The sequence below is a fragment of the Heptranchias perlo genome, chromosome 24, assembly GCF_035084215.1.
Source record: "Heptranchias perlo isolate sHepPer1 chromosome 24, sHepPer1.hap1, whole genome shotgun sequence".
Classification (NCBI taxonomy): domain Eukaryota; kingdom Metazoa; phylum Chordata; class Chondrichthyes; order Hexanchiformes; family Hexanchidae; genus Heptranchias; species Heptranchias perlo.
The window spans coordinates 50,601,855-50,627,155 of record NC_090348.1 but is presented as its reverse complement, the minus strand read 5'-3'; the positions used below and the strand labels follow the sequence as shown (position 1 = coordinate 50,627,155).

Here is a 25,301-nt window from a genome sequence, read left to right as displayed (position 1 = left end):
TCTTATGGATGTTTGGAAGATTATGGCCAGTATCTCTGCAATTTCCCTCAGCAACCTAGGATGCATCCCATCTGGACTGGGTGACTTATCTACTTTAAGTACAGCTCGCCTTTCAAGTACCTCTATCAATTTTTAGCCCATCCAGTATCTCAACTATATCTTCCTTTACTGAGACTCTGGCAGCATCTTTTTCCTTGGTAAAGACAGATGCAACATTTGGTACCTCAGCCATCCCCTCTGCCTCCATGAGTAGATCACCTTTCCAGTCCCTAATCGGCCCCACCCCTCCTCTTACTACCCGTTTACCGTTTACATGCCTGTAGAAGACTTCTGGATTCCCTTTTATGTTGGCTGCCAGTCTATTCTCATACTCTTTCTTTGCCTCTTATTTCCTTTTTCCCTTCTCTGAACTTTCTATTTTCTGCCTGGTTCTCACTTGTGTTATCAACCTAACATCTGTCATATGCCCCTTCACATTGTTAATTATATTTCCGAGTTTCGTGTCATCTACAAACTTTGAAATTATACCCCCTATATCCAAGTCCAGGTCATTAATATATATCAAAAAGAGCAGTGGTCCTAATTCTACTCCCTTGGGAACACCACTATACTTCCCTCCTGAAAAACAACTGTTCACCACTACTCTTTGCTTTCTGTCCTTTAGCCAATTTTATATCCATGCTGTCGCTGTCACTGTCCCTTTTATCCCATCGGCTGTAATTTTGCTAACAAGTCTATTATGTGGTACTTTATTAAATGCCTTTCGAATGTTCATGTACATAACATCAACCACACTTCCCTCGTCAACCCTCTTCGTTACTTCATTAAAGAACTCAATCAAGGTAGTCAAACTCGATTTGCTTTTAACACATGTGGGCTGACTTTCATTTATTAGCCCATGCTTTTCCAAGTACCAATTAATTTTGTCCCGGATTATTGTGTCTCAAAGTTTCCCCACCACCGACGCTAGACTGACTGGCTGGCTTGTAGTTGCCTATTAGTAAAGTCTTGTTAATTTTATTCTCTTATGCCCCCATAGCAGTTTGTGCCTGTAGATCATCAATTTTATTTGGAATGTACTTTGCGCTTTTACATATATACTACTTAAACATCTCTGGCAATATTACTGTTTGCATTCCTCCTCCTTCTGATCTGTTCTTTATTACTCTTGTTTTTCTTCTTTATCTTGCCTACATCTCTTGAACCTTTTGCCTTCCTTTCTGCTTTCTTGTCTTGTTTATTCCTCTCTGCTTGTTATATTAGTTTAAACTTTCCTCCACAGCACTAGTTACTCCCTCAGTAAGGTCTTTGGTCTCAGTCCTGTTCAGATGAAACCTGCCCATTCCATACAGATCACTCGCGTCCCAGAACTGGCCTCAGTGTCCCAGGAATTTGAACCCTTCCCTCCTACATAATCTCTCCAGTGACACACATATACCTCCTTTCTCTTACCATTCCTATACTGATGCATGACACCAGCAGTAATTCCGAGATTGCTACCCTCGAGGTCCTGTTCTTCAGTCTATCACCTAATTCCTGACCGTCCCTTTGTAGCCTGAATTCCATTCCTTCCTATGTCATTAGCTCCACTGTAAACCATAACTTCAACCCCCACCCCACTCTGGGCAGGCGCTTGCTCCACTTGCCATGGTATTTCTCGTGGTCGCCCTCCTCTTCTGAAAAGTTGCCATCATCGCAGGTATTCGCTACAGGATACCTGTTTGTCAATTTAACACATTCAGGATCCCTGCACTGCCTCCTATCTTCTCTTTCTAGCATTGGCAGAAAGCCAAATTGTAGCCCCAGTCTATTCCATTAATAACATTGGTAAATTTTCAACAGAAAAAAGTCATTTTCTTTGGCAGCTTATCAAGCAGTAGGTAAATTCCAATCTAATTGAATGAGTGGAAATATCTTGTTAGCCAGTTACAGGCTAAAAATAACTACAGTATTTTACAAATTAAAAGAATATTGTAGGCACAAATGAAAGTGAGGAACTTTAAGTAATTAAGATTAGTAAAGAAGTAGTACTGGAGAAATTAATGGGATTAAAAGCCAACAAATCACCTGGACTTGATGGCCTACATCGTAGGGTTTTAAAAGAGGTAGCTGCAGAGATAGTGGATGCATTGGTTTTGATCTTTCAGAATTTCCTAGATTTTAGAACGGTCCCCATGGATTGGGAGGTAGCAGATGTAACCCCGCTATTCAAGAAAGGGGGGAAGAGAGAAAATGGAACTATAGGCCAGTTAGCCTGACATCAGTAGTAGGGAAAATGTTAGAATCTATTTTTAAGGATTTAGTAACGGGGCACTTAGATCATGTTATGATTAGGCAGCGTCAGCATGGGTTTATGAAAGAGAAATCGTGTTTGGCAAATTTATTAGATTTTTAAGGGTCTAACTGGCAGGGCAGATCAGGGGGAACCAGTGGATGTAATATATTTGGATTTTCAAAAGGTGTTTGATAAGGTGCCACACAAGAGGTTGTTACATAAGATTAGGGTTCGTGGGATTGGGGTAGTATATTAGCATGGATTGAGGATTGGTTAACGGACAGAAAACAGAGTGGGAATAAACGGGTCATTTTCAGGTTGGAGGTTGTAACTAGTGGGATGCCGCACGGATTAGTGCTTGGGCCTCAGCTGTTTACAATCTATGTTAATGACTTAGATGAGGGGACCGAGTGTAATGTATCCAAGTTTGCTGACGTTACAAAGGTAGGTGGGAAAGTAAGCTGTGAGGAGGATGCAAAAAGGCTGCAAAGGGGTATAGACAGGTTAAGTGAGTGGGTGAGAAGGTAGCAGATGGAGTATAATATAGGGAAATGTGAAATTATCCACTTTAGTAGGAAGAATAGAAAAGCAGGATATTTTTTAAAAGGTGAGAGACTAAGAAATGTTGGTAGTCAGAAGGATTTGGATGTCCTTGTACACACATCACAGAAAGTTAACATGCAGGTACAGCAAGTAATTAGGAAGGTAAATGGAATGTTAGCCTTTATTGCAAGGGAGTTCGAGTATAAGAGTAAGGAGGTCTTGCTGCAATTATATCGGGCTCTGGTGAGACCACACCTGGAGTACAGTGTACAGTTTTGGTCTCGTTACCTAAAGAAGGATATACTTGCCTTGGAGGAGGTGCAATGAAGGTTCACTAGATTGATTCCTGGGATGAGAGGGTTGTCTTATTAGGAGAGATTGAGTAGAATGGGTCTATACTCTCCGGAGTTTAGAAGAATGAGAGGTGATCTCATTGAAACATATAAAATTCTTAGAGGGCTTGACAGGGTAGTTGCTGAGAGGCCGTTTCCTCGGCTGGAGAGTCCAGAGCTGAGAGTCATAGTCTCAGGATAAGGGGTCGGGCATTTAGGACCAAGATGAGGAAAAATGTCTTCACTCAGGGTTGTGAATCTTTGGAATTCTTTACCCCAGAGGACTGTAGATGCTCAGTCATTAAGTATATTCAAGACAGATCGATAGATTTTTGGACACTAAGGGTGTTAATTGTATGATTTATATCAATGAGTCACAGGGTCATGATCACAGCCATTCCATTCAGCGTAAATTATTCTAGATGGAGCACGTGTCAATGCCTTACCCAAAATGCACTATGAATGTACAAAATACAATTATTCCACTAACATCAGAAACACATTATACACAGTTCAACACTGTTAGACAGTCCATCTTCTAGGAGGCATTAATTAGAGCAAAAATCTACATTTGAGCAAAAACAACTGACCATCGGGCAGGAACCTGCCACTATCTGGTGCTTAAAAAGATATTGTACAAAACAGTTAGATTTCTTAATAATAAACCAAAACCAGATTTGCATCGTAATGTGTTTATTTCTGTTTTTTCCTCCAGTCACTGGTGCTGATTTCTCGACTTCCTTTTGTGAACCTCTTCCATTCTCTGCTACAACTTGTTGCACCTGAATATTTTGAGAAGCTGGAGCCTTGTCTAGAGGCAGGTTAGAGCATTTCTGGGAATGTTATAATTATGACAAACAGCAAACTCAGACAATCCAACATAAAATTCAGGAGCCTGCCCTTCCAGGTGGCATGTTTTGTGTCTAGAACTTATCGTGTAGAAAATTTGCATGCCCCACTTAACTATCTAAGGGCAAAAGAACTTTTAGGAACTGGAAAAGACAATTAAGGCCACAAAGCCAACCTTCTCATCAAATCCCTCAATCCCTTTTCTCTGCAGAAATGCACCTAATTTCCTTATGAACCCATTTATACTGCCTACCTCGCCTTCTCTGCTAACTTTACACAGACAAATTTATACAGAATTTACAGCACAGAAACAGGCCATTTGGCCCAAGTGGTCTATGCTGATGTTTATGCTCCACTCGAGCCTCCTTCCACCCCTACTTCATCTCACATTATCAGCATATCTTTCTATTCCTTTCTCCCCCATGTGTTTATCTAGCTTCCCCTTAAATGCATCTATTGCTAGTCACCTCCACTACTCCTTGTGGTAGCAAGTTCCACATTCTAACCCACTCTCTGGGTAAAGAAGTTTCTCCTGAATTCTATATTGGATTTATTAGTGACTATCTTATATTTGTGAACCCTAGTTTTGGTCTTCCCCACAAGCGGCTGCAGGACATTCTGGAGGGGGAGGGTGAACAGCCAGTTGTCGTGGTGCATATAGGCACCAACGATATAGGTAAAAAACAGGATGAGGTCCTACAAGCTGAATTTAGGGAGTTAGGAGTTAAACTAAAGAGTAGGACCTCAAAGGTAGTAATCTCAGGATTGCTACCAGTGCCACGGGTTAGTCAGAGTAGGAATGACAGGATAGCTAAGATGAATACGTGGCTTGAGAGATGGTGCAAGCTGGAGGGATTCAAATTCCTGGGCCATTGGAACCGGTTCTGGGGGAGGTGGGACCAGTACAAATTGGACGGTCTGCATCTGGGCAGGACTGGAACCAATGTCCTAGGGGGAGTGTTTGCCAGTGCTGTTGGGGAGGGTTTAAACTAATGTGGCAGGGGGATGGGAACCGATGCAGGAAGTCAGTGGGAAATAAAGTGGTGACAGAAACAAAAGGCAGTAAGGGAGAGTGTACAGAACATGACTGGACAGATGGTCTGAGAAAGCAGGGCAAAGACCAAGGGAAGTCTAGATTAAACTGCATTTATTTCAATGCAAGAAGTCTGATGGGCAAGGCAGATGAACTCAGGGCATGGATGGGTACATGGGACTGGGATGTTATAGCTATTACTGAAACATGGCGAAGGGAGGGGCAGGACTGGCAGCTCAATGTTCCAGGGTACAGATGCTATAGGAAAGATAGAGCAGGAGGTAAGAGAGGAGGGGGAGTTGCGTTCTTGATTAGGGAGAACATCACGGCAGTAGTGAGAGGGGATATATCCGAGGGTTCGCCCACTGAGTCCATATGGGTAGAACTGAAAAATAAGAAGGGAGAGATCACTTTGATAGGATTGTACTACAGACCCCCAAATAGTCAACGGGAAATTGAGGAGCAAATATGTAAGGAGATTACAGACAGCTGCAAGAAAAATAGGGTGGTAATAGTAGGGGACTTTAACTTTCCCAACATTGACTGGGACAGCCATAGCATTCGGGGCTTGGATGGAGAGAAATTTGTTGAGTGTATTCAGGAGGAATTTCTCATTCAGTATGTGGATGGCCCGACTAGAGAGGGGGCAAAACTTGACCTCCTCTTGGGAAATAAGGAAGGGCAGGTGACAGAAGTGTTAGTGAGGGATCACTTTGGGACCAGTGATCATAATTCCATTAGTTTTAAGATAGCTATGGAGAAGGATAGGTCTGGCCCAAAAGTTAAAATTCTAAATTGGGGAAAGGCCAATTTTGATGGTATTAGACAGGAACTTTCAGAAGTTGATTGGGAGAGTCTGTTGGCAGGCAAAGGGACGTCTGGTAAGTGGGAGGCTTTCAAAAGTGTGTTAACCAGGGTTCAGGGTAAGCACATTCCTTATAAAGTGAAGGGCAAGGCTGGTAGAAGTAGGGAACCTTGGATGACTCGGGAGATTGAGGCACTAGTCAAAAATAAGAAGGAGGCATATGACATGCATAGGCAGCTGGGATCAAGTGGATCCCTTGAAGAGTATAGAGATTGCCGGAGTAGAGTTAAGAGAGAAATCAGGAGGGCAAAAAGGGGATATGAGATTGCTTTGGCAGATCAGGCAAAGGTGAATCCAAAGAGCTTCTACAAATACATAAAGGGCAAAAGGGTAACTAGGGAGAGAGTAGGGCCTCTTAAGGATCAACAAGGTCATCTATGTGCGGAACCACAAGAGATGGGTGAGATCCTGAATGAATATTTCACATCGGTATTTACGGTTGAGAAAGGCATGGATGTTAGGGAACTTGGGGAAATAAATAGTGATGTCTTGAGGAGTGTACATATTACAGAGAGGGAGGTGCTGGAAGTCTTAACGCGCATCAAGGTAGATAAATCTCCGGGACCTGATGAAATGTATCCCAGGACGTTATGGGAGGTTAGGGAGGAAATTGCGGGTCCCCTAGCAGAGATATTTGAATCATCCACCGCTACAGGTGAGGTGCCTGAAGATTGGAGGGTAGCAAATGTTGTGCCTTTGTTTAAGAAGGGCGGCAGGGAAAAGCCTGGGAACTACAGACCAGTGAGCCTGACATCTGTAGTGGGTAAGTTGTTAGAGGGTATTCTGAGGGACAGGATCTACAGGCATTTGGAGAGGCAGGGACTGATTAGGAACAGTCAGCATGGTTTTGTGAGAGGAAAATCATGTCTCACGAATTTGATTGAGTTTTTTGAAGGGGTAACCAAGAAGATAGATGAGGGCTGTGCAGTAGACGTGGTCTACATGGACTTCAGCAAAGCATTTGACAAGGTACCGCATGGTAGGTTGTTACATAAGGTTAAATCTCATGGGATCCAAGGTGAGGTAGCCAATTGGATACAAAATTGGCTTGACGACAGAAGACAGAGGGTGGTTGTCGAGGGTTGTTTTTCAAACTGGATGCCTGTGTCCAGCGGTGTGCCTCAGGGATCGGTGCTGGGTCCGCTGTTATTTGTTATTTATATTAATGATTTGGATGAGAATTTAGGAGGCATGGTTAGTAAGTTTGCAGATGACACCAAGATTGGTGGCATTGTGGACAGTGAAGAAGGTTATCTAGGATTGCAACGGGATCTTGATAAATTGGGCCAGTGGGCCGATGAATGGCAGATGGAGTTTAATTTAGATAAATGTGAGGTAATGCATTTTGGTAGATCGAATCGGGCCAGGACCTACTCCGTTAATGGTAGGGCGTTGGGGAGAGTTATAGAACAAAGAGATCTAGGAGTACAGGTTCATAGCTCCTTGAAAGTGGAGTCACAGGTGGATAGGGTGGTGAAGAAGGCATTCAGCATGCTTGGTTTCATTGGTCAGAACATTGAATGCAGGAGTTGGGATGTCTTGTTGAAGTTGTACAGGGCATTGGTGAGGCCACACTTGGAGTACTGTGTACAGTTCTGGTCACCCTATTATAGAAAGGATATTATTAAACTAGAAAGAGTGCAGAAAAGATTTACTAGGATGCTACCGGGACTTGATGGTTTGACTTACAGGGAGAGGTTAGACAGACTGGGACTTTATTCCCTGGAGAGTAGGAGGTTAAGGGGTGATCTTATAGAAGTCTATAAAATAATGAGGGGCATAGATAAGGTCGATAGTCAAAATCTTTTCCCAAAGGTAGGGGAGTCTATAACGAGGGGGCACAGATTTAAGGTGAGAGGGGAGAGATACAAAAGGATCCAGAGGGGCAATTTTTTCACTCAAAGGGTGGTGAGTGTCTGGAACGAGCTGCCAGAGGCAGTAGTAGAGGCGGGTACAATTTTGTCTTTTAAAAAGCATTTGGACAGTTACATGGGGAAGATGGGTATCGAGGGATATGGGCCAAGTGCAGGCAATTGGGACTAGCTTAGTGGTATAAACTGGGCGACATGGACATGTTGGGCCGAAGGGCCTGTTTCCATGTTGTAACTTCTATGATTCTATGATTCTATGATCTACTCTCTGTCTACCCTATCAAACCCTTTCATAATTTTAAAGACCTCTATCAGGTCACCCCTCAGCCTTTTCTTCCACAACTCAATTGCCTTTTGGATGAAAAACTTCCATTCTGCTACTACCAAACTTTGTAGTTTTTTTACTTGTGACATTTGGTATATGGGCCCTTCATCATAATGAACAATTTCCCTGCATCAGCTTTGTCAATTTCTTCGTAATTCTGAAAACTTCAGTTAGACCACGTTGAAGTTTCTTCACTTTCCAAAAAAAGACCAACCAGTCCTCATAATGTAAATTCTTGATACCCAGGATCATCTTTGCTTCCCTAAGTATCTTCTCAAGGGCAATAACATCCTTCCCATTCAACTCCTTGATCCTTTTCTGCCATTTAATGAGATCATGCCTGATCTGTACCTCAATTTCATTTATCTGACTTTGATGCATATCCCTTGATACACTTATCATAGAATCATAGAAGTTACAACATGGAAACAGGCCCTTCGGCCCAACATGTCCATGTCACCCAGTTTATACCACCAAGCTAGTCCCAATTTCCTGCACTTGGCCCATATCCCTCTATACCCATCTTACCCATGTAACTGTCCAAATGCGTTTTAAAAGACAAAATTGTACACGCCTCTACTACTACCTCTGGCAGCTCGTTCCAGACACTCACCACCCTTTGAGTGAAAAAATTGCCCCTCTGGACCCTTTTGTATCTCTCCCCTCTCACCTTAAATCTATGCCCCCTCGTTATAGACTCCCCTACCTTTGGGAAAAGATTTTGACTATCTACCTTATCTATGCCCCTCATTATTTTATAGACTTCTATAAGATCACCCCTTAACCTCCTACTCTCCAGGGAAAAAAGTCCCAGTCTGTCTAACCTCTCCCAAAAAGTCAAACCATCAAGTCCCGGTAGCATCCTAGTAAATCTTTTCTGCACTCTTTCTAGTTTAATAATATCCTTTCTATAATAGGGTGCTTAATAAAAAAAAATCTATTGACCTCAGTCTTGAAAATTTCAATTGACTCAGCATTCATAGCCATCTCGGGGTGGGGGTGGGGGGCGGGAGAGGAGTTCCAGATTTCCACTAGACTTCGTGAAAGTGTTTCCTGATTTCACTTATGAAATGCCTTCTGGAAGACCATTTGATAACATCCAAAGACACCCATCCCTGTCCACCATGTTAGTGACCGCCTCAAAAAATTCAACTAGACCTACCCTTCAGAAATCCATGCAGACTCTCTTTGATCAGCTCATACTTTTTCAAGTGTTTAGTCACTTTGTCCCTGATGATAGATTCCAGTAACTTCCCCATAATTGACGTTAAATTGACAGTTCTGAGGTTTCCTGCTCTCTCCTTTCTTAAATAATGGAGTGATATTTGCAATTTTCCAATCCAAAGGCACAATTCCTGAATCTAAAGAGCTTTGGAAAATTATGACTAATGCATCTGCAATTTCCCCACCTGTCTCTTTTAATACCCTCGGGTGGAAACCATCAGGTCCTGGAGGTTTATCTATCTTAAGTCCCATTATTTTCTCCATTATCATTTTCTGTCTTGTATTAAATACAATAAGTTCCTCCCCTTGACCTATGTTTAGGTTCTCTTGTACCGCTGGTATTTTGTCCCCTTCCTCCACTGTGAAAATGGATATAGAGTATTAATTTAACAATGGAGCAGGATTTTTTTTTTTATTCGTTCACGGGATGTGGGCGTCGCTGGCAAGGCCGGCATTTGTTGCCCATCCCTAATTGCCCTCGAGAAGGTGGTGGTGAGCCGCCTTCTTGAACTGCTGCAGTCAATGCAGGATGAATCTTCATACAACAAAAACAAACTCTTCGCATTTGTACTCTAAAGGGTAGAAGGTCCACAATCTGAGGGGGCAGAACTAGGGCTGATTCCAACAGGTATGTGCAATTTGGGGCAGAACAGAGATCCCCCTGATTTCTACCCTCTTAAAGACAATTGTGCTTGGGGGAGGGGAGTAGGCGCCTCTTAGGGCTACCCCACTTAATGTTGCAGAGTAACTTTGGGGCATATCAGGGTGTTCCTCTGCAGAATTCCTGGAAATCTATCCAGAGCCCCTCTAATAGGCCCAATGGGGCCTCTGCCTACGGAAGGCCCCTTCAAAGGATAAAACAGCAGTGATGAAATACTGTAACCAAGTTGGTCCTCTGTTCTCTGAGGGGATGCAAAAAATATTTTATGAACAATTTTATTCTGCTTGAGCTGGGCCTTGGGTGTGCCCTCCTGGGGTGGAAGGGTGCCACTCAGGTTTACCTCCTCAACAGGGCAGGTGGTTTTATTGCACCACTACAGACATGGGCAGCAGCTCCAAATATTGAAATGACCCATTTCTGAGAATTAATAACAGTCAATGGTAGGTTGCAGCAATGGGATGAAGTCGTACCCCACTGCACTTCCGCTTTCTCTGCCAGTTCTGCAGAATTTCTATCCCTATCTCTTTGGCAATGTTGCCCAATACTTCATTGGCTTTTTTTAATGCACTGTTTTAGAATTATCCACTATAATCCTCTTTTCTGATCAAAACTCTGAACCACTTTTCCATTTAACCACCTCACTCACTCATTTGTTCCTTTGCTCCAAAATTAATTATTGTACATTTATCCAGATTAAAAATGTGTGCACTTCTTGTCTACAAAACCTTACTTCCTATTATCACTTTATTGTCATAGTTTTGTGTCAACTTTTAAATTCCTACGTCCTCATTTATAATGGAAGATGCCTATGTAAACTTGTCATGCCGTAATTGCACAATCAAGCCACAGGGTGGTGGTGTGCAGTCTCTGATCATTTTCAGAGACTCCCCTTCTGAACATTTTCAGACACTGGCATGTTTTCGGTCCAGCTAAGTTTTAGTTTAAAATTTTAACTTTTTCATTACAAGTTAATGAAACTTGTAAAATTTTAAATTACCTCTGGATTCTGCTGCTCCTGCTGGCACTCACATTTGATTCTGATCATGGTGCCTCTCAGCACTCACATCCATGGCCCAAAATAGCTGTGCCATATTAAAATTTACTTACTTTTAATATTAGCATCCTGCTGGCTGCAGGTCTGTCTGGCAGTGTTGCTAAATGCTCTCCTGAAGCTGTGAAGAAATTGCACTGAACAAGGTTTCTAGGTAGTCTTGTATGGCAAATAAGCATATCTATAGCCATAAACATGCAGGTAACATTATTTACAATTTATACAGCAGCATTGTAGATTAGCCCTGGTCCATATCGGCAAAGACATGAGAGATCAAGTTTTTTGTTTAAAAAAGTTGTCTTTGTAGCCTCATATTTCAGCTTTCTGATTGGTTCGTTGTCAGATCACGTCTTAATTTTCTAATTGTTTTTCACAGAAACATTGAACAAATTGAATGATCAGGAAAAAACCTGTTCCTATTCAGCTGCAATTATAGCTGCTTGTTTCAACATCCACAGCAAACCCACAGAAACAAAAAAATACACATAAATAAGTCCTAACTTACCCTGACCGTTAACTAGCTCCTCTTTCCATTGTATGCATCCATCTCCCTGACCATGTCACCACCAGTGCCGTTCCAGTAGTAATCTGCTCCTTTTTGGTTTTAGGGGTTCCTTCTGCTAGATCCCCTGGTCTTCCTTTCTTTCACTGTCCTCCTTTGCCTGCCATTCACTTACCATCCAGCTTTGACCCTGCCCTCCTGTGCCTCCTTGATTCGAGAATATAATGGAATACCAAATGAATCACCGCACAGAAGGAAGCTGTTTAGCCGATTGGGCCTGTGCTGTTGCTAACTTTTCAGCTGCAGATACTATTCAAATCCCATCCAAAAGTCTTCTACAGCCATGTAAACATCAAATGGGTAATAAGAGGAGGGGTGGGGCCGATTAGGGACCATAAAGGAGATCCACTCATGGAGGCAGAGGGGATGGCCGAGGTACTAAATGAGTACTTTGCATCTGTCTTTACCAAGAAAGATGATGCTGCCAGAGTCTCAGTAAAGGAAGATATAGTTGAAATACTGGATGGGCTAAAAATTGAGAAAGAGGAGGTACTTGAAAGGCTAGCTGTACTTATAGTAGATAAGTCACTTGGTCCGGATGAGATGCAGCCTAGGTTGCTGTGGGAAGTAAGGGTAGAAATTGTGGAGGTACTGGCCATAATCTTCCAAACATCCATAGATACGGGGGTGGTGCCAGAGGACTGGAGAATTGCAAATGTTACACCCTTGTTCAAAAAATGGTGTAAGGATAGACCCAGCAACTATAGACCAGTCAGTTTAACCTTAGTGCTGGGGAAACCTTTAGAAACGATAACCCGGGACAGAATTAACAGTCACTTGGACGAGTGTGGATAGATTAGGGAAAACCAGCACGGATTTATTAAAGGCAAATTGTTTTAACTAACCTGATAGAGTTTTTTGATGAGGTAATAAAGAGGGTAGATGAGGGCAATGCAGTTGACCTGACGAAGGAGGAAGCCTCCGAAAGCTTGTGAATTTAAAATAAAATTGCTGGACTATAACTTGGTGTTGTAAAATTGTTTACAATTGTCAACCCCAGTCCATCACCGGCATCTCCACATCATGCTTTTCTTGAGAGAGAGAGAGAGATAAATATATAAATATATATATTATATATGTGGCCCTGGGTGTACAGGACACAATTGGCAGAGGACACAAATCTTGGAAGTGTAGTGAACAGTGATCTGAGTGTTTATGTGCACAAATCGTTGAAGGTGGCAGGGCAGGTTGAGAAAGCAGTTTAAAAAAGCATACGGGATCCTGGGCTTTATAAATAGAGGCATAGAGTACAAAAGTATGGATGTCATGATCCTTTATAAAACACTTGTTCGGCCACAACTGGAGTATTGTGTCCAGTTTTGGGCACTGCACTTTAGGAAGAATGTGAAGGCTTTAGAGAGGGTGCAGAAGAGATTTACTAGAATGATTCCAGGGATGAGGGACTTTAGTTATGTGGGTAGACTGGAGAAGCTGGGGTTGTTCTCCTTGGAACAGAGACCATTGCAAGTAGATTCGATAGAGGTATTAAAAATCATGAAGGGTCTAGTCAGAGTAGATAGAGAGAAACTGTTCCCATTGGCGGAAGGGTCAAGAACCAGAGGACATAGATTTAAGGTGATTGGCAAAAGAACCAAAGGTGACATTAGGAAGAACTTTTTTTACACAGCGAGTGGTTAGGATCTGGAATACACTGCCTGAGGGGGTGGTGGAGGCAGATTCAATCATGGCCTTCAAAAGGGAACTGGATAAGTACTTGAAAGGAAAAATTGTGCAGGGCTACGGGGAAAGGGTGGGGGAGTGGAACTAACTGGATTGCTCTTGCATAGAGCCGGCGTGGACTCGATGAGCTGAATGGCCTCCTTCCGTGCTGCAACCTTTCTATGATTTCCTTTTATATTTTTCAAATAATTGTCCAATTCCCTTTTAAATTATGGGATAGCCTCTGACTAAATGCCAAATTAGAGGGCGTTGTAAACTTTGAAGAAAATTGCAGCAGGATATAAACAGGTTAGTGGAGTGAGCAGATAGGTGTAGTTGTAATTCAGAGTGGAGAAATGGAGAACTTGGGGTACAGATATTTAGATCTTTAAAGGTGGAAGTGCAGTTACATAGACAAAAGTGACTGGAATTTATGCATGGGGCATTGAATATAAAAGTAAGGAAGTGATCTTGAATTGATTAGGCCATTGTTGAAATACTGTGTGCAATAGTTATGAAGAAAAGCTCAAAGAATGTTGTCTTTTCTCATGTGGACAGAGAAGATTAAAGAGTACCTGATAGAGGTTATAAAATTATGACAGGTTTTGAGAAGATGAGCAGTGAAAGATTGTTTCTATTGATTGGCAGAACAGTAACAAGAGGCACAGGCTCGATTACCATCAGAAGAACAAAGGTGGATGTGAAAGGAACTTTTTCACACAGGGTGATAGTGGCAGTTGAAGCAGACAATATTTTATACTGCTTTGCTGCTTCACTATACTTATTCATAATTCCTCAAGTACTCTGATTTGTGCCTCTCCTGCTTCATTAGTTTAAATCCTCCCACACTGTTTTATTTACACTACTCTCAATCATCAGCAAAGTGATGGAAGGTGTCGTCGACAGTGCTATCAAGCGGCACTTACTCACCAATAACCTGCTCACCGATGCTCAGTTTGGGTTCCGCCAGGACCACTCGGCTCCAGACCTCATTACAGCCCTGGTCCAAACATGGACAAAAGAGCTGAATTCCAGAGGTGAGGTGAGAGTGACTGCCCTTGACATCAAGGCAGCATTTGACTGAGTGTGGCACAAAGGAGCCCTCGTAAAATTGAAGTCAATGGGAATCAGGGGGAAAACTCTCCAGTGGCTGGAGTCATACCTAGCACAAAGGAAGATGGTAGTGGTTGTTGGAGGCCAATCATCTCAGCCCCAGGACATTACTGCAGGAGTTCCTCAGGGCAGTGTCCTTGGCCCAACCATCTTCAGCTGCTTCATCAATGACCTTCCCTCCATCATAAGGTCAGAAATGGGGATGTTCGCTGATGACTGCACAGTGTTCAGTTCCATTCGCAACCCCTCAAATAATGAAGCAGTCCGAGCCCGCATGCAGCAAGATCTGGACAACATCCAGGCTTGGGCTCATAAGTGGCAAGTAACATTCGCGCCAGACAAGTGCCAGGCAATGACCAACAAGAGAGTCTAACCACCTCCCCTTGACATTCAACGGCATTACCATCGCCGAATCCCCCACAATCAACATCCTGGGGGTCACCATTGACCAGAAACTTAACTGGACCAGCCATATAAATACTGTGGCTACGAGAGCAGGTCAGAGGCTGGGTATTCTGCGGCGAGTGACTCACTTCCTGACTCCCCAAAGCCTTTCCACCATCTACAAGGCACAAGTCAGGAGTGTGATGGAATACTCTCCACTTGCCTGGATGAGTGCAGCTCCAACAACACTCAAGAAGCTCGACACCATCCAAGATAAAGCAGCCCGCTTGATTGGCACCCCATCCACCACCCTAACCATTCACTCCCTTCACCACCGGCGCACTGTGGCTGCAGTGTGCACCATCCACAGGATGCACTGCAGCAACTCGCCCAGGCTTCTTCGACAGCACCTCCCAAACCCGCGACCTCTGCCACCTAGAAGGACAAGAGCAGCAGGTACATGGGAACAACACCACCTGCACGTTCCCCTCCAAGTCACACACCATCCCGACTTGGAGATATATCACCGTTCCTTCATTGTTGCTGGGTCAAAATCCTGGAACTCCCTTCCTAACAGCACTGTGGGAGAACCGTCACCACACGGACTGCAGCGGTTCAAGAAGGCGACTCACCACCACCTTCTCAAGTGCAATTAGGGATGGGCAATAAATGCTGGCCTTGCCAGCGACGCCCACATCCCGTGAACGAATAAAAAAAAACACTGTGGAGTTTGATGCTGGTTTTGTTTAGGTTAAGCCTGTCTTTTCTGTGGAGCTTCCCCTGCTCCATGCCAATGCCCTATGAATCTGCAACACCCCTTTCTGCACTGACTGGCAAGGTACACATTGATTTTTTTTAAATGCTTTTCTCTAACTGGCCCTAGTGCATGGCACTAGAAATTAATCCAGAGATTACCGCCTTTAAATCCTGCGATTTGCTGCTTTTTAATCTAACATCTATTTCTTCAATTTCCCTTTGCAAGACCTTTGTCCTGCTTTTCTGTATCATTGTTCCAGTGTGAACCATGTCTTCAGGCTGCTCAGCCTCTTTCCAAAGTATTCATAACCTTCACCATGATACCCCTTACCCTGGCATCTGGGAGACAACATATCATTTCGAGCGTTTGGTTGCAAGTACAGAAAATGCTAACCATCTGTCTAATAGAATACCACTACCACTAGCCTTTTATTGACATTATCACTTCTTTTCCACCTCCCTGGGTAAGCACTTGCTTGAGGGTGTCATAGTGTTGCTTGTGGTTGGCTTCCCTGTGTCACACTCCTTGCCTGCATCCTTATTATCCAGCATTGTAAACCTGATTGGCCATTGTTAAGGTGCACAGCATTAAAGAGAATGGCAGTATGGATAAGAAGTTTCCTAAAGGCTGTTGTCCAAAAAAACCTCATCTCTGTATTTTGTTATTTAGACAACTTTTTATCCATGCTAAAATAATAGAAAATACTGGAAGTAGACAGCGAGATATTTAGCATCTGTCTTTTAGTTCTGATGATGGGTACACGCCCTGAAATACCATAACTTGTCTTTTCTCGAATGCTGACTGATCTGTGTATTTCCAGCATTTTCTTTTAAGGACATAAGAAATAGGAGTAGGCCATACCCCCCCTCGAGCTTGCTCTGCCATTCACTAAGGTCATGGCTGATCTTCGACCTCAACTCCACTTTCTCGCCCGATCCCCATATCCCTTGATTCCCTGAGAGTCCAAAATTCTATTGATCTCTGTTGAATATACTCACAGCCCTTCCAAATATTCAAGACCCTCTAAGCAAAAAAAAATTCCTCCTCATCTGAGTCCTAAATGTCCGACCCCTTATCCTGAGACTTCGTCCCCTAGTTCTGGACTCCAACTCGTCAAGTGGTGCTACCGAGCTACTCTTGGTGATAATATTGAAGTCCCCCATCCAGAGTACATTCTGTACCCTTGCTACCCTCAGTGCTTCCTCCAAGTGGTGCTTAACATGGAGGAGTACTGATTCATTAGCTGAGGGAGGGCATTAGGTGGTAATCAATAGGAGGTTTCCTTGCCCATGTTTGACCTGATGCTATGAGACTTCATGGGGCCCAGAGTCAATGTTGAGGAGTTCCAGGGCCACTCCCTCCTGACTGTATACCACAGTGCCGCCACCTCTGGTGGGTCTGTCCTGTCCTGCTATGAGACTTCATGGGGTCCAGAGTCAATGTTGACCAGGCTTGACGAGTTTGCAGAGATATGGTGAGACAACACTAAAGCGGGATTTGAAGACAAGGACGAGGCCTTTTGAAAATCCAAATATATTACATCGACTGCATTATCCTTGTCTACCTTTTCTGTTACTTCCAAGAATTCAATACGGCTGGTCAAGCATAACCTTCCCTTTTGAAATCCGTGCTGACTAGTCTTTATTATATTTTCAGTTTCTAGATGCTTTTCTATTACATCTTTGAGTAAGGATTCCATTATCCTTACTCCATTATTTAGGGTACAGTAGCATAGTGGTTATGTTACTGGGACTAGTAATCCAGAGGCCTGGACTAATAATCTGGAGACATGAGTTCAAATCTCGCCATGGCAGCTGGAGAATTTAAATTCAGTTAATTCAATAAAATCTGGTATTCAGTAATGGTGATCATGAAACTAATGGATTGTTGTAAAAACCCATCTAGTTCACTAATGTCCTTTTAGGGAAGGAAACCTGCTGTCCTTACCCGATCTGGTCTATATGTGACTCCAGACCCACAGCAATGTGGTTGATTCTTAACTGCTCTCTGAAATGGCCTAGCAAACTACCCAGTTGTACAATCCCGCTGCAAAAAGACATAAGAATAAGCCCAGTCGACCCTGCAAAGTCCTCCTCACTAACATCTGGGGACTTGTGCCCAAATTGGGAGAGCTATCCCACAGACTAGTCAAGCAACAGCCTGCCATAGCCATACTCACAGAATCATACCTTTCAGCTAACGTCCCAGACTCCTCCATCACCATCTCTGGGTATGTGCTCTCCCACGGGCAGGACAGACCCGCCAGAGGTGGCGGCACTGTGGTATACAGTCAGGAGGGAGTGGACCTGGAACTCCTCAACATTGACTCTGGACCCCATGACGTCTCATAGCATCAGGTCAAACATGGGCAAGGAAACCTCCTACTGATTACCACCTACTGCCCTCCCTCAGCTGATGAATCAGTACTCCTCCATGTTAAGCACCACTTGGAGGAAGCACTGAGGGTAGCAAGGGTACAGAATGTACTCTGGATGGGGGACTTCAATATCCATCACCAAGAGTAGCTCGGTAGCACCACTACTGACCGAGCTGGCTGAGTCCTGAAGGACATAGCTGCCAGACTGAGCCTGCGGCAGGTGGTGAGAGAACCAACATGAGGGACAAACCTACCTGACCTCGTCCTCACCAATCTACCTGTCGCAGATGCCTCTGTCCATGACGGTATTCATGATGTGACGAAGGAGGAAGCCTCCGAAAGCTTGTGAATTTAAAATAAAATTGCTGGACTATAACTTGGTGTTGTAAAATTGTTTACATGACGGTATTGGTAGGAGTGATCACTGCACAGTGCTTGTGGAGACAAAGTCTGTCTTCACACTGAGGACACCATCTCTTGTGTTGTGTGGCATTACCCCCATGCTAAGTTAGATAGATTCAGAACGATCCAGCAGCTCAAAACAGCCATGAGGCACTATGGGCCGTCAGTTGCAGCAAATTGTATTCCACCGAAATCTGTAACCTCATGCCCCAGCATATCCCTCACTCTACCATTGCCAACAAGCCAGGGCATTAGCCCTGGTTCAGTGAGGCGTGTCGAAGAGCATGCCGGGAGCAGCACCAGGCATAGTTAAAAATGAGGTGCCAACCTGGTGAAGCTACAACACAGGACTACATGCATGCTAAACAGTGGAAGCAGCATGCTATAGACAGAGCTAAGCGATCCCACAATCAACTGATCAAATCAAAGCTCTGCGGTCCTGCCACATCCAGTCCTGAATGGTGGTGGACAATTAAACTAACGGGAGGAGGCGGCTCCCCATCCTCAATGATGGCAGAGCCTAGCACGTGAGTGCAAAAGACAAGGCTGAAGCATTTGCAACCATCTTCAGCCAGAAGTGCTGAGTGGATGATCCATCTCTGTCTCCTCCCGAGATCCCCACCATCACAGAAGCCAGTCTGCAGCCAATTCGATACACTCCACGTGATATCAAGAAATGGTTGTGCACTGGATGCAGCAAAGACTATGGGCTCTGACAACATCCCGGCTGTGGTGCTGAAGATTTGTGCTCCAGAACTAGCCGCGCCTCTAGCCGAGCTGTTCCAGCACAGCTTCAACACTGGCATCTACCTGACAAAGTGGAAAATTGCCCAGGTATGTCCTGTCCACAAAAAGCAGGACAAATCCAATCCGGCCAATTACTGCCCCATCAGTCTACTCTCAATCATCAGCAAAGTGATGGAAGGTGTCATCGACAGTGCTATCAAATGGCACTTACTCACCAATAACCTGCTCACCAATGCTCAGTTTGGGTTCCGTCAGGACCACTCGGCTCCAGACTTCATTACAGCCTTGGTCCAAACATGGACAAAAGAGCTGAATTCCAGAGGTGAGGTGAGAGTGACTGCCCTTGACATCAAGGCAGCATTTGACCGATTGTGGCAGCAAGCAGCCTTAGTAAAATTGAAGTCAGTGGGAATCAGGAGGAAAACTCTTCAATTGCTGAAGTCATACCTAACACAAAGGAAGATGGTAGTGGTTGTTGGAGGCTAATCATCTCAGCCCCAGGACATTGCTGCAGGAGTTCTTCAGGGCATTATCTTAGGCCCAACCATCTTCAGCTGCTTCATCAATGACCTTCCCTCCATCATAAGGTCAGAAGTGGGGATGCCTGCATGCAGCAAGACCTGGACAACATCCAGGCTTGAGCTGATAAGTGGTAAGTAACATTCATGCCACACAATTGCCAGGCAATGACCATCTCCAACAAGAGAGAGTCTAACCACTTCCCCTTGACATTTAACGGCATTGCCATTGCTGAATCCCCCACCATTAACATTCTGGGGGTCACCATTGACCAGAAACCTAACTGGACCAGCCACACAAATACTGTGGCTACAAGAGCAGGCCAGAGGCTGGGTATTCTGCGGTGAGTGACTCACCTCCTGACTCCCCAAAGTCTTTCCACCATTTACAAGGCACAAGGCAGGAGTGTGATGGAATACTCTCCACTTGTCTGGATGAGTACAGCTCCAACAACACTCAAGAACCTCGACACCATCCAGGTCAAAGCAGCCTGCTTGATTGACACCCTATCAACCACCTTAAGCATTTTCTCCCACCACCACCACCGGTGCACCGTGGCTGCAGTGTTTATCATCTACAAGATGCACTGCAGCAACTCACCAAGGTTTCTTCGACAGCACCTCCCAAACACACAACCTCTACCACTTAGGACAAGAGCAGCTGGCGAATGGGAACTCCACCACCTGTACGTTCCCCTCCAAGTCACACACCATCCCGACTTGGAAATATATCGCCGTTGCTTCATCGTCGCTGGGTCAAAATCCTGGAACTCCCTACCTGACAGCACTGTGGGAGAACCTTCACCACATGGATTGCAGCGGTTCAAGAAGACAGCAGGCGGCTCACCACCTTCTCATGGGCAATAAATGCTGGCCTTGCCAGCGATGCCCACATTCCATGAATGAATAAAAGAAATCCTTCCTACCACCTAATTAATATTGTGTGGCTGGGGGTTGACTGACCAGTTGAAACTCGTGTGTATCTGAAAGGTATTTAGTAGAGGGCATATCTGCAAGAGCACAGAGTAAACTGCTGAGTTAGTGAACTGCTAAACTGAGTGGTTTAGCAGTTTTAAGAGGCACATGTGCTTAAGATATGGAGATCCACTGCAGATAAGGAGGCTTACAGTAAGTTTGGGTGGGGGGGAGCACTGGCAACAGTGGGTGGGAGGGGGTGTGGGGAGGAGAACACCGGCACCAGGCCTACAGTAAGTCTGGGGAGGTGGGGGGACCGGCACCAGGCTTATAGTAAGCCACGGGGGGAGGTGGGGACACACCAGCACCAGGCCTACAGTAAGTCCCGAGGGGAGGGGGTGGGGACACACATACATTGGCATCAGGCCTACAGTAAGTTGCCGGGCGTGGGGTGGGGCAGGTTTGTGGTGGGGCAGGTTGTGGGGGGTGGGGGTGGTGTTGTGGTGGGGACATACCAGCACCAGGCCTACAGTAAATCTTGGGGGAGAGGTTGGGGGGCACTACAGGCGCTATTCCAATTTCTAGGTCCAAGAGCATATCAATACCAAATTGTTGGTGTCTTCCTGTTTGGTCAGACATTGCTAATGAATGGGCTATTGCTTTGGATTTGTTCAAAGCAGCTGCTTAACCACATTTAAATCACCTTTATCAAAGTGTGTTTTATGGAAAAAATGGCCACAGAATCCCAAACCATGAAAAACACAATGAACAAATTATGAAAACAGCCAATCTTCAAATGATCAATCAGGAGAATCTGCCCATAAATGTCAAAACAATTTCACCCCGGGCCACCTTCTAGTGCTGCTAGAGCTTAGATGTTGCCCCTCCCCTACCCTGTACTGCTGGGCTCAACCTTCAGAGGACTCCCTCAACGTTGGTGGATACTGAGAACCCCCTCTCCGGTGCTGGCACAGAGATTCTGTGCCTAATATGCCCCCCAGTGCTCCTATGTCTTGGATACACCCCACCCCCAAAATGCTGCCATTCCCCAGGATTTCTCCCCCACCCATCCAACTAATATCAGGGCCTTCTGACCCCAGGTATGTGCACACTCCAAGAACTGTACCTCCTCCAGTGCTCCAGACTACATTTCTCTTTGCCACATTCCTTGATCCTCCACCCCAATGCTGATAGACCCTGGTACTTTCCCTTAATGCTTCCAGACCTTATAGGCATTCTCCAGTGTTGCAGAATCCTACATTCTCCAATTGCAGTGCCATTAAAGCTCAGGGCCATGCCCTCGGTGCTCCATGACCAAGACCGCCTACTTCCACCTCCGTAACATCGCCTGCCTCCGCCCCTGTCTCAGCTCATCTACTGCTGAAACCACCATCCACGCCTTTACCTCCAGACTTGACTGTTCCAAAGCTCTCTTGGCCGGCCTCCCATCTTCCACCCTCCATAAACTTGAGCTGCCCATATCATAACTCGCACCAAGTCCCGTTCATCCTTTACCCCTGTGCTCGCTGACTCTCGGTTCAGGAATGCCTCGATTTAAAAATTCTCATCCTTGTTTTCAAATAACCCCATTGCCTCGTCCCTCTCTATCTTTGTAACCTCCTCCAACCCTACAACCGTCCGAGATCTCTGCACTCCTCCAATTCTAGCCTCTTGCGCATCCCCGATTTTAATCACTCCACCATTGGTGGCCGTGCTTTCAGCTGCCCATGCCCTTAGCCCTGGAATTCCCTCCCTAAACTTCTCTGCCTCTCTACCCCTTTCTCCTCCTTTAAGATGCTCCTTAAAACCTACCTCTTTGACCAAGCTTTTGGTCACCTGTCCTAATATCTCCTTATGTGGCTCGGTGTCACATTATGTTTGATAACGCTCCTGTGAAGCGCCTTGGGATGTTTTACTCCATTAAAGGCGCTATATAAGTACTTGTTGTTGTTGTTGTTGTTGCTAAAACTCATTTTATTTTCTCCTATCATCCAAGTTGTACTTTTTGCAGCTCTGTGAAGAAAGAAGATTCTCCCCAGTTCAGATTGAGTTTTCCAGATTTATCTTGTGCCGTTTGCAATACTTCTAAGTCTATCCAAACATTTCTAGAACTTTTTCCAAAGGCTTTGATTAGCTTCTAACTGTTGGAGGGGGGCATGGGGAAGGGACAAAGGTATAGAATGATAAAGCACAGGAGGTCATTTGGTCCATCGTGCCTGTGCTGCCGGCTTTTTGAAAGAACTGTCCAATTAATCCCACTCCCCTGCCCTTTCCCCATAGCCCTGCAAATTTTTTCTCCTCAAGTATTTATCCAATTCACTTTTGAAAGTTATTATTGAATCTGCTTCCGCTACCCTTTCAGGCAATGCATTCCAGATCATAACTCACTGCATAAAAAATGTTCTCCTCATCTTGCCTCTGGCAAGAATCTGGGATTCCATTAATTACCTGGCATTGTTGCGCTTGCATGTCATTTGAGGTTATAAGTTCCATTTAGAAACTTTAATGGCCCACTCTTGAATTCATGATTTTATCCTTTGGGTTATTGAAGACATTATAGTGGGAACAATTCTGGGAAAAAGTATAGTTGAAGAAAATAGTTGCAGAAGATTGCTTTCAATGTTTGCATTCTGAATACAGTCAAGCTTCTTCTGTCTTTTTTGCAGTTTGTAATGAGGTAGACCAATGGCCAGCACCAGTCCCTGGAAAAACACTGAGCCTGCCCGTCATGGGAGTGGTCATTCAGGTATGAATGGGCAGAACTTTGCAACACGGGATATTTGGAGTTTGATGGGAAGAAACCCAGATGTCTTGCAGCTGTTTCGGCCTCAAAAACTCAGGAAGGGACTGTTGTGTGGAATAATTAGACTGCAACTTCTTTCAGGCTCTTTCTGAGAGACAAAACACGACTCCATCCTTCTGGGGTGGATTTGAAGCTAGGGCTCCAGAGATGAAAGGAGATTATTTTAACCCAACCTCGCTGCTTGGACCCTGTATGTAGAAATGTCCATAGGAATTTATCTCTCCTAAAATGCGTCATTTCTAACTGCCTTTGTTTCTCTTTTCTTTAAATTTAATTTTAATTAAATTTAATTTTTTAATTCGGATTTGAGGTCTTGCTTTCTACACAGCCTTTTAGATGTTGCTCAATTGCCCACAAGATAGAGAATCCGTATCCTTAGAATTGTTACAGCGCAGAAGGAGGCCATTCGGCCCATCGAGCCTGTGCTGGCTCTTTGTAAGAGCAATCCAGTTAGTCCCATTCCCACGCTCTTTCCCCATAGCCCTGCAGATTTTTTCACTTCAACTATTTATCCAATTCCTTTTTGAAAGCTACAATTGAATCTGCTTCCACTACCTTTTCAGCAACGCATTCCAGATAACTACTCGCTACGTAAAAAAGTTTTTCCTCATATCACCTTTTGGTTCTTTTGCCATTCTGTGTCCTCTGGTTCTCAACCCTTCTGCCAATGGGAATAGTTTCTCTCAAATCTCCTCTTAACCTTTCCTGTTCCAAGGAGAACAACCCCAGCTTCTCCTGCCTATCCACCTAATTGAAATCCCTCATCCCTGGAACCATTCTAGTAAATCTTTTTTGCACCTTCTCTAAGGCCTTCACATCCTTCCTAAAGTGCGGTGCCCAGAATTGGACGCATTACTCCAGCTGTGTCCGAACCAGTGATTTCTAAAGGTTCAACATAACTTCCTTGCTTTTGTACTCTATGCCTTTATTTATAAATTGTAAACAATTTTACAACACCAAGTTATAGTCCAACAAATTTATTTTAAATTTCACAAGCTTTCGGAGGCTTCCTCCTTCCTCAGGTGAATGTTGTGGAAATGAAATCTTCGAATCCTTCGCATTTATAAATCACAGAACAATGCCTGGTGATTACTGCCCGTTGCCAAGGCAATCACAGTGAGCAGACAGAGAGGTGTCACCTACAAGGCCACCGAATATACAAACCCCCCAAAAAAAAGAGAGAGAGGCAGAGACATAGAGACATCCGGAAGGAAGACAGCAAATGACCCGTTATATTAAAAACAGATAACATTTGTTCGCTGGTGGGGTTATGTGTAGCGTTTAACTTTATAAAGCCCAGGATCCCGTCAGCTTTTTTAACCCCTTTCTCAACCTGTCTTGCTACCGTCAAAGATTTGTGCACATCTACCCCAGGTCTCTCTGTTCCTGCACCCCCTTTAGAATTGTACCATTCAGTTTATAATGTCTCTCGTCATTTTTCCTGCCAAAATGTATCACTTTGCACTTCTCTGTGTTAAATTTCTGTCCTTGACCCCTCAAGGATGTCCTCTCTCTCTTGCAATATTCTCCTTAATCAATATTGCAACCAACTTCCTTTTTTTCCTTCCCTATCTTTCCTGAACACCTTGTATCCAGGAATGTTTAGTATCTAATGCTGCCCTTTTTTAAACCAGGTCTCTGTTATTGCCACTACATCATATTCCCATGTGGCTATTTTAGCCTGCAGCTCACCAACCTTAATTACTACGCTTCGTGCACTCTAAATATATCTTAGATCTTCTTATATTCTCTTAGCCTGATCCCACCTAATACTGTACTATTTCTTACTCTAATGCTATATGTCGCTCCCAATCCTTTATACACCTCATTTCTCCTTTCTAATGCTACGTCTTGGTGCCTTTTCCTCTGACCATTTGACATTTTTTCCAACTTGACAACATTAAGCCCAATATTCATTGATTCCATGATGTTCGGCTCCTTGTCATCTTTTTTGTAATCCAGCACAGTGATGAGAATTTCTGCTCTTCTTCAGTGTTGGTCCAAGATGCTCAAAACGCATACCTGAGTAGAGCAT

The 25,301-nt window shown here is 44.3% G+C and overlaps 1 protein-coding gene across 8 annotated transcripts in view; it reads left to right on the top strand.

Annotated features, from left to right (window-relative positions):
- The window catches only part of dennd6b (DENN/MADD domain containing 6B), a 236,093-nt gene that overhangs the window by 59,061 nt on the left and 151,731 nt on the right, over nucleotides 1-25,301 (top strand). For all 8 annotated transcript variants that reach the window (XR_010967118.1, XR_010967117.1, XR_010967119.1 and 5 more), the window contains 2 exons: nucleotides 3,866-3,971; nucleotides 23,130-23,209. Coding sequence is in view for 5 of the 8 variants with exons in the window: in XM_068005278.1 (XP_067861379.1) it covers nucleotides 3,866-3,971; nucleotides 23,130-23,209 (186 nt within the window). In the remaining 3 variants the exon portion in view is untranslated. The remainder of the gene's footprint in view (nucleotides 1-3,865; nucleotides 3,972-23,129; nucleotides 23,210-25,301) is intronic.